At 38.1% G+C, this 10,533-nt stretch overlaps 1 protein-coding gene across 3 annotated transcripts in view; it reads right to left on the reverse strand.

Moving 5' to 3' along the window:
* The window catches only part of HEPH (hephaestin), a 224,063-nt gene that overhangs the window by 131,493 nt on the left and 82,037 nt on the right, over positions 1–10,533 (reverse strand). For 2 of the 3 annotated variants that reach the window (XM_004381519.1, XM_004381520.1), the window contains one exon: positions 2,397–2,609. The exons of the other annotated variant lie outside the window; for it this stretch is intronic. In XM_004381519.1, coding sequence (XP_004381576.1) covers positions 2,397–2,609 — 213 coding nt within the window. The remainder of the gene's footprint in view (positions 1–2,396; positions 2,610–10,533) is intronic. 3 annotated transcript variants of the gene reach the window in all.

Raw genomic sequence — 10,533 nt, forward strand, 5'->3', positions numbered from 1 at the left:
GTTAACCAATGTCTTAAAACAATATGTGTACTGACTGTTTAATGAGAAACTATTTGTTCTGTAAACCTTCATCTAAAGTACAATAAAAAAAAATTTAAAAAAAAGAGTTTCAACGGTGAGAGAGGAAAGAAACTCTAGTGATGAATCAAGACAGTAATAATTACTCATCTTTTTGCTGCTGAGAAGTCTCACATGAATTTATTGGAAAATAACATATTATAAGCAGTAACCTTTTTTATCTTCTACTTTCCCTGGCTGTTAAAACTCTAATATTAGTAGTTCTATTGTGAAGGGCTGAGGCATATTGTGCTGAGTGTATTTTAAAACACAATACATTGTTTTCTGTCAAATGTAATGTAGGCTTGTTAAAATTTAGAATAAAGAGAAAAGACGATTTTTTTTAAAATCACCAATAACCTCACAATGACTTAAACACTCATAACATTTTGCTGCATTTCCTTCTGGGCTTTTGTTTTTCTTTTATTTATTTGTTTGTTTAGTTTTTTATTTATTTATTTTATACGTAATTGTAAGCATTCAGTGCATAACACGTATCTGCAAGCTGATGTTTTTAAACTGTCTGCAAAACTCCTCAAGCACATAGGTATATTTAATGTTCCCCATTGCTACCCCTCTCTCTAGAGTCCCAAAGCCAGTTTCTGGTCCTGGTTCCTCCATTAACTTGATGCCTTTGCCCAGGTCTCTGGAGAGGCACAATGGTCTCTCTCATTAGTAGTCAGAGAGCAATCCCCCAGGGGCAGAATGGAGGACACTTGGATTCAAGAGATTATCTAGGAGTAAGAATCAATAGAAGTTAATGGAGAAGGGGACAAAGGAGAAGAAGAAATAATAGTGTCTTTGTTTCCAACCTGAGCAAATTACTTTCCCCCTCTAGGTCTCTGTACCTTGCCTCCATCAGTAAACCAAGAGAAGTGAGATTATCTCAAAAAGATTCTTCAGTGGCAACATTCTATGACCTGATATCTTTGGGAAGAGAAAATAATTTGAAAGGCTTGTAAAATAAAAATGTTAAAAAGGTTTGTTATTTTTCTAGCTAAAAAAAAACTCAGGAATAATGACCAAGAGTAAGCTTCCAAGCCTTTACTCTTGGAAACACATTCTCCCTCTCTGTCCCCACACCACCCATCAGAATGTTTTAAGCATCTACGGCCACCTTCCTTGGGCCTCGATGTGACACAAACATAATTTCATTCATCCAAATTAAGAAGGAGCCCTAGGGAGGCAATATGTACCTGGCTGGGGGGCCTCATTCCTTGTGTAGGAAGAAGATGAAACCTGGGATTTGGCTTTCGGGTGAAGGCTAGAGAATAGGGCCTTTCTTATTCAGAAGTTCCTCACCCTTTCTTCATTGCAAACACTTGTTCCTCACATTCCTTTCAGCTCCATTAATTGACGTCTCCAATTTGCTCATGACCCTCCCTGGCCAAGAAAGTACCCAAGTAGACGGGCAGAAATAACAACCCAGGAAATTTGGGGAAACCAGCTTAATATCGATTATTTTTTTAATCCAGTGCTAGGCTGGAATTATTAAGCTGTCGAGGAGAAGACTTGTTTTGTTTAGGGATTTTTTTTCCTCCCAGATATGAGTGGAACTTACAGAACTAAACTAAAAGAAGTTAAGTGAGAACAGCCTGGAGTGGCCATATTTTTCTTACAATGATCGTTACCGCTTACTGGCTAGAAAAAGAACACATCTAAGGACTACAAAGAAAAATTACTGCTGCATTAGGAAATGCCAGACATAGACAAAATCTGAAGAAAGATTCTAGTCATATCTTCTAGTCAAATCTCTTCATTACAAAAAGAGCGAGAGTGAGGGCAGGGCGAAGGAAAGAAAGCAAGCCACAGAGCAGAGAAGTGATTAGACCAATATTACATAATAAGTTAATGAACGAGCTCGTGTGCTCTGATTCCTGGGCTGAACAGGTTACAGTTCCCCCTCCTTATAGAAGTGGAAAAGTTTGCAGAAATCCTCACAGAATTTCAGAATTGAAAGTTACTTCTCATCAACCTCCCTTCCAATGCAAGGACTGTTTCTATATAATCTTTATAATCTTTATGTGACCAAGGGGCTATTTAGCCAAGTCCACTCTCTGTTTATATAAAAACTGCCTGAAGTTGGGCAGCATCCAGTCTTCTCTCCTGTTGTTCCAGAAGAGTTTCCTCAGCCATCTATTCATCCTATTCTGCTTGCAGCTGAGAAGAGCATCTAAAGAACCAGAACAAGGAGAGCATGTTGAGGAGAAAGAAGACAAAACAATTTTGAAAACTTTCCCAAGACAACTCAACATGCCTCTTCTTTTCTCTTCACCAGTTTCTCACACCCCAAGCCCAACAAAGTCTCTGAGTCTAGGACCAGATGCTAAGGCACTTACCTGAGTTGTCAGGCTGCATGATGGCCGTGAGAGAGGTGTGAGGAAAGAGCATGGCTGCACCCTTCCTCATGCCCTGAAGCTGCACGGTGTTGCCCTGGAACATGACCCCATGCACATCAGTCTCTGTGCCCAGGCCAAGCAGGTGCCAGGTCACCATGTCACCCTTACACATGTCCAGCCTGGGCAGGTTAGAGAACAGAAACCCATTAATGGCTGGAAAACAAGAAAAAAAGCAGAATTGGAAGATGAGACTCAAGCATCAGCCAGCAACATGGCATCAGTTCTGTACTATACTTCCTACAACTTGAAACTGCCAAGTCATCCTCAGTCCCTCTGCCTTCTTCCCTGAACCACTTTGGTTATACTTATGAAGAACTAGCAAATATTTTTGTCTCTCCCTCCATATCCCTTGTGGCCGCTCCACACATCCAGACTTGCCTCAACTCTCCACAGCCCAAATGCCACTCCACCCTGCTCCAGTGTGAACTCCTGCCTCCAGTGCAATTTCCCCACAGGATCCTCTACACTGCCTAAGGCTAACATTTCTAAAAAACAAACAAAACCCAGAGACCAGATCACTTATTTAACTTATTTTTGAAGCCCTTCAATGGTTCCCCATCACCTACAGAATGAAATCCTGACTCCTTGGCCTGGTGGTCAAGGCCCTTTGGCATGAAGTCCCAACTGGTCTTTCTGGCCTCATCTCTTGCCACTCCTCCACCATGCCTCACATCTTGGCAACCCTGAACTACTCTCCATTGCCACACCACCACCCTTTCTCCCCACTGCAGCTGCCAAAAGTACCAACCTATTTCCTCTTCCTTGAAATTCTCCTTCCTTGGCTTCTGTGGCACCACACTCTACTGGTTCTCTTCCAACCTCTCTGATTGTTCCTTATCCATCTTGCTCTCATTCTCAATGCCCTCCATAAGTGTTGGGGTTTCCCAGGGTTCCATCCTCAGCTCTCAATCTGTATCTTTCTTTTCACCTTCACTGCGACTGCCCTCGTTCTTGCCCTCATCCTCTCTGGCCTGGACTCCTGCAGTAGCCTCCCCCCTGGTATTCCTGCCTGCAGTCTCTCCTCACTCTCCCTCACACACATACACCCCATTATCCTATGAACTCTATGTCTCTGCATCTCCAAGCCCTTAAACATGGTAGGTGCTTATAAAATGCTTTCTGACTTTTCATATGCTATTCTATCCTACGTGGAATAATCTTCCCTTATGGTCTCTCTCTATGGTAACCTGCTAATCATCCATCATGTTCCAGCTCGAAGGTCACCACTTCTGTGGAGCAGAGTTCTATCTCTCTATCTTTCTCTTTCCCATGGCAGTTTCGCATCACAAAATTCTGTAATAGTACTTACCACACAGACTACAATGATTTATCTATCTCCTGCACTGGATTGACCTAGCAGGAAGCACATCATTTTCTTTTTCTCTTGTATATATGTGACTGCCTGAGCACCTGGTACATTGCCAGGTACCAATTAGGTGCTCAGTAAATTCAAACTGAAATGAACTTGGCCCACAGGACTGTTTTATTTTTTCCAGCTAAAGAAACTAATTGGTGATAGGAACCGAAAGGCAATGTACTTGTTCTGCCCTCCTCCCACCTCCCACCTTCTGAAAAATACAGGGGGGCTTGTTTAGAATTGACCTCTTTGTAAATGTCCCCACAATCACTGGAACTATCTTTAATGAGACATTCTGTTTGATAATCCCTTGGAGTGCCTATGGGAATATTACCAAAACCCTGATTCTGCTTTCCTTGTCCATAATGTCCTGATTACAAATCTATTCAGCCTTCAAGCCCAGCTCAAGCACTCCTTTTCTCCAGGAATTCTTTTTCTTTTTTTTTTTAATTCAGAAGACTTTTAAATTTCTCAAATTGAAAAATTATCAGGGAGATTTGAGAGCACGTTATATCCACTTCACAAGAGCAGGGTGCTATTAAAAGGAATAATTTAAAACAAAAGAAAAAAAATTCCTGGAAATGTAAATAATGTCATTTCGGAATTTAAAAAAAATACAAAGACACACAAAAAAATAAAGTTGAGTAAATTTCTCAAATGTGGGCCCCCAGAAAGAACAAAATAAGGAAACAAAATAGGTGTGGAATGATAAGAGGCTTAGAGGACTGATTCAGGGGGTTCAAGATTTGACTAGGTCATATCTTAGTGTCAGGTATGGAACTGTGTCCCTCAAAATGTTATATTGAAGTCCTAACCCTTGTACCTATAAATGTGACTCTGTTTGGAAACAGGAGTTTTCTTTTCATATGTTAATGAGGTCATATCTTTGTAGGATAGATCTTAAACTTAATCACTTTTTTCTTTATCTTTCTTTATTATTGTACTTTAGATGAAGGTTTACAGAACAAACCAGCTTCTCGTTAAACAATTAGTACACATATTGTTTTCTGACATTGGTTACCAACCCCACAACATGTCAAGGCTCTCGCCTTCTCAACCTTGGGTTCCTTATTACCATCTTTCCTGTCCCCTCCTGCCTTCTAGACCTTGCCCATGGGCTGGTGTGCCCTTTAGTTTCGTTATGTTTTATGGGCCTATCTAATCTTTGGCTGAAGGGTGGACCTCAGCAGGGACTTCATTAATGGGCCAAAAGTGTGTCCTGGGGTGATACTCTTGGGGTTTCTCCACTCTCTGTCAGACTAATAAGTATGGACTTTTTTATTTTATTTTATTGTATTTTTTGAGTTAGAATTTTGTTCTATATTTTTCTCCAGCTCTGTCTGGGACCATCTATTGTGATCCTTGTCAGAGCCATAGGTGGTGGTAGCCAGGTACCATCTAGTTGTGCTTGACTCAGTCTGGTAGAGGCTGTAGTACAGAGGTCCATCAGTCATTTGGATTAATCTTTCCCTTGTGTTTTTTATTTTCTTCATTCTCCTTTGCTACAAATGGTGTGAGACCAGTGGAATATCTTAGATGTCTGCTCACAAGCTTTTAAGACCCCAGACGCTACTCACCAAAGTAGAATGTAGAACATTTTCTTTATAAACTATGTTATGCCAGTTGAGCTAGATGTTCCCCGAGACTATGGTCCCCACATCCTCAGCCCACTAACTTGGTCCCTCATGGAGTTTGGATGTGTCTATGGAGCTTCCATGACCTTGCTTTGGACATGCTGTGCTGGCTTCCCCAGTGTTGTGTACTGTCTTACCCTTCCCCGAAGTTACCACTTATCTATTGTCTATTTACTGTTTCTCCATTCCCACCCCTCCCCTCTCTCGTAACCACAAAAGATTGTTTCTTTTTGTATGTGAACCTTTTCATGAGTTTTTATGGTAGTGGTCTCATACAGTATTTGTTCTTTTGTGATTGTGTTATTTCACTCAGTATAATGCCTTCTAGATTCATCCATGTTGTGAGATGCTTCGCAGATTAATCATTGTTCTTTACTGTTGCATAGTATTCTATTGTGTGTGTACCATACTTTGTTCATAAATTCATCTGTTGATGGGCATCTAAGTTGTTTCCATCTTTTTGCTATTGTGAACAATCCTACAATGAACATGGGTGTGCATATGTCTATTCATGTGACAGATCTTATTTCTCTAGGACATATTCCTATGATTGGAATTGCTGGATCATATGGTATTTCTATTTCTAGCTTTCTAAGGAAGAGCCATATCATTTTCAAAAATGGATTACCATTTTACATTCCCACCAGCAGTGCATAAGAGTTCCAATCTTGTCGCAGCCTCTCCAGCATTTGTTATTGTCTGTTTTTTGTTTTTTTTTAATTTTAATTCAAGATAGTAATGCCGGGTGAGATGGTATCTCAATGTGGTTTCTATTTCAATTTCTCTAATGGCTAGTGATCGCAAACTTTTCCTCATGTGTCTGTCAGCCGCTTGAATGTCTTCTTCAGTGAAGTGTCTGTTCATTTCCTTTGCCCATTTTTTAATTGAATTATTTGTCTTTTTGTTGTAGAGGTTTTGAATTTTCCTACAGATTTTAGAGATTAGACTTGTTAGATTTGTCATAGCCAAATTTTTTTTCCCAGTCTGTAGGTTCTCTTTTTACTCTTTTGTTGAAGTCTTGTGATGAGTATATTGTTTAATTTTTAGAAGATCCGAGTTATCTAGCTTATCTTCTGGAGTTTGTGTGTTGTTAGTTATGGTTTATATCCTGTTAATGCCACGTATTAGGGCCTCTAGCATTGACCCTACTTTTTCTTGTATGATCTTTATAGTTTTTGGTTTTATATTTAGGTTTTTGATCCATTTGGAATTAGTTTTTGTGTACGGTGTGAGGTATGGATCCTTTTTCATTTTTTTGCAGGTGAACATCCAGTTTTGCCAGCACCAGTTGTTAAAAAGACTGTCCCTATTTGATGGACTTTGGGCCCTTGACAAAAATCAGCTCATCATAGGTGGATAGATTTACATCTGGGTTCTCAGTTCTGTATCATTGATCAGAGTATTTGTCATTGTACCAGTAACAGGCTGTTTTGACAACCATAGCCATATAGTAGGTTCTGAGGTGAGGTAGTGCAAGTTCTACTTTCTTCTTCAAAAGTGCTTTACTTATCTGAGGCCTCTTTCATTTCCATATAACGTTAATGATTAGTTTTTTCATCTCTTTAAAGAATGCTCTTGGTATTTGGATCAAGTTTGGATTGTATTTGTAGATTGTTTTGGGTAGAATTTACATTTTCACAATGCTAAATCTACCTATTAATGAACATGGTATGTTTTTCCGTTTATGTAGATCTCTTTTGGTGTCTTGCAATAGTGTTCTGTAGTTTTCTTTGTATAGATCTTTTACATCTTTGGTTAGATTTATTCCTAAGTATTTTATTTTTTAGGGGATATTATAAATGATATTGCTTTCCTGATTTCCATTTCATCATTCTCTTTATTGGTGTATAGGAATCCAACTGTTTTTTGTATGTTTATCTTATATTCTGCTACGCTGCTGAAACTTTCTATTAGTTCCAGTAGTTTTCTAATGGAGTTTTTTTGGGTTTCTATGTATGATATCATGTCATCCACGAATAGGGACAGTTATGCTTCTTGCTTACCAATTTGGATGCCCTAATTTCTTTTTCTTCCCTTATTGCTCTAGCTAGGACTTCCAGCACAATGTTAAATAGGAGCAGTGATAAAGGACATCCTTGTCTTCTTCCTGTTCTCAAGGGGAATGTTTTCAGCCTCTCTCCATTAAGAATGATGTTAGTTGTTGGTTTTGCATAGATGCCCTTTATTATGTTGAGAAATTTCCCTTCTATACCTATTTTGTTGAGAGTTTTTATCAGGAATGGGTGTTGGACTTTGTCAAATACCTTTTCTGCATTGATTGAGAAGATTACGTGATTCTTTTATTTCTGTGGTGGATTCCATTCATTGATTTTCTAATGTTGAACCATCCTTGCATACCTGGTTTGAATCCCACTTGGTCGTGGTGTCTGTTATTTTTTTATATGATGCTGAATTCTATTGACTAAAGATTTTGTTGAGAATTTTTGCATCTATATACATGTGATACATTGGTTTGTAATTTTCTTTTTTTGTAATGTCTTTACCTGGTTTTGGTATTAGGATTATGCTGGCTTCATAGAATGAATGTGGCAGTATCCCTTCCTTTTCTATGTTCTGAAATAGAGTAGTACTGGTGTAAGCTCTTCTGTAAATCTCTGATAAAATTCTTCAGTGAAGCCATCTCGACCAGGGCTTTTTTCTGTTGGGATTTTTATTTTTTTATTTTTTCAGTCTTTTCTGTTGTTATGGATCTGTTCAAATTTTCAACATCATTTTGTGTTAGTGGGTAGGTACTGTGTTTCTAGAAATTTGTCCATTTCCTTTGGGTTTTCAGATTTGTTGGAATATAACTTTTCATAGTACTCTCTTATGATTCATTTTATTTCAGTTGGATCTGTTGTAATGTCCCCCATTTCATTTCTTCTTTGGGTTATTTCCATTCTCTCCTTTTTTTTTTTTTGGTCAGTTTGGCCAATGGCTTGTTGATTTTCTTGATCCTTTCAAAGAACCAACTTTTGGTTTTGTTGATTCTTTCTATTGTTTTTCTATTCTCTATTTCATTTATTTCTGAACTGATCTTTATTATTTCCTTTCTTCTGGTGGCTGTGGGCACCTTTTGCTGTTCTCTATTTCTTCGAGTTGTGTAGCTAATGTTTTCATTTTGCCCCTTTCTTCTTTTTGATGTGTACATCTATTGCTATAAATTTTCCTCTGAAGACTGCCTTTGCTGTGTCAGTATGATATGTTTTCATTGTCTTTTGATTCTAGGAATTTTTTGATTGCATCTTTGATTTCTTCTATTGCCCAGTGATTTTTAAGCAGGGTGTTATTCAAGTTCAATGTATTTAATTTTTTTTCCTTACTCTTCCTATTGTTAATTTCTACTTTGATGGTGTTGTGATCACAGAAGATACTTTGTATTATCTCAGTGTTTTGGATTTTGTTGAGGGTTGCTTTGTGGCCTGAGATGTGTTTTATTCTGGAGAACGTTCCATGTGCATTGGAAAAGAATGTGTACTCTGCAGCTGTTGGGTGGAGTGCCCTATATATGTCTATGAGGTCAAGATGAATGATTGTGGCCTTCAGATCTTTTGTATCTTTGCTGATTTTCTTTCTAGATGTTCTGTCCTTTACCAAGAAAGGGGTGTTGAAATACCCTCCTGTTATTGTGGAACCGTCAATTTCTCTTATCAGTGCCGTTAGAGTTTGTTTTATGTATTGTAGAGCCCTGTCATTGGGTGCATAGATATTTATTATGGTTATGTCTTTATGACGGATAATCCATTTAATCATTATATATGCCATTCTTTGTCTTTATGGCGGATTTTGTTTTAAAGTCTATTTTATCTGAGATTAGAATTGCAACTTTTGCTATTCTTTGGTAGCCATTTGCTTGATATATTTATTTCCATCCTTTGATTTTTAATAAATGTATGTCTCTATTTCTAAGGTATGTCTCTTGTAGACAGCATATTGATGGATCTTGCTTTTTTTATCTATTCCATCACTCTCTGTCTCTTTATGGGTGTGTTTAGGCCATTTACACTTCTTACAATTATTGATAAGAGTGAGTTTATTGCTGTCATTTTGTAGAGCTTTTTTTGTGATGCTGATGTTTTCTTTGTTTCTCTTACTCCCCCCTGCTGAATTCCTTTTGTTTGTGTGGTTTTTTTTTAATTTATTTTGCTTTTGTAGATTTTGAGTTTGCTGAGACTTTATGTTTTTCTTCTTTATATTGATGAGTAGGTTTGGTAACTTTCTTTCTGGTTACCTTGAAATTTACCCTTATCTTCCTAAGTTTAAACTAGTCCTTTATTATTTGGTATCGCCTTGACTTCCTTTCCATTTGAAATTTTTATACCCACATCGTTTATTCCCTCTTTTTTTGTTCTGACGTTGCTGTCATTTACAGATTACTCTCTCTGGTCCCCTGTTGTCAATCTTTCAGTTTTAAGTAATCCCTGAGAGTTCATTACCTAGCTTGGTAGCTGGCTGATGCAGTTTTTTATCTTGGATTCAGGCCGTCATCTGATGTTGTTTGTTCTCATACTGAAGGACAAAGGATCCACTTTCTTGATTGTTTCTTGTTAATGTCCTTTTCTCCTGAAGTCCTATGTAACTTAAAAGGTGTTCCACAAATTGAAGATAAACACTTGGATACAACTCTGTTCCAGGAAAACTCAGACAAAAGAACGAAGAAAAATGAAAAGACCCTGAGAATTATGTGGGATACAATCAAAAGAAAAACATGTGAGTGATCGGAGTCCCAGAAAAGAAGGAGAAAACAGAAAACACAGAGTGGGCCTTTGAAGAACTACTGACAGAAAACTTCCCCTATATCATGAAAGATGAAAAGATGGCCATCCAAGAAGCTCAATAAACCCCATATAGGATAGACCCCAAAAGAAAATCACAAAAGCATATCATAATCACACTCCCCCAAACCAAAGACAAACCAATAATCCTGAGAGCAGCTCGTGAAAATTGATGAAAACACTGGGCTACAACTCTGAGGAAGACTCAGAAAAAAGAACAAAGAAAAATGAAGAGAACATGAAAATTATGTGGGATACAATAAAAAGCAAAAATCTGTGAGTGATCAGAGTTCCAGAACAGGGGGAGAAAA

Source organism: Trichechus manatus, unplaced genomic scaffold, assembly GCF_000243295.1.
Source record: "Trichechus manatus latirostris isolate Lorelei unplaced genomic scaffold, TriManLat1.0 scaffold00086, whole genome shotgun sequence".
NCBI lineage: Eukaryota > Metazoa > Chordata > Mammalia > Sirenia > Trichechidae > Trichechus > Trichechus manatus.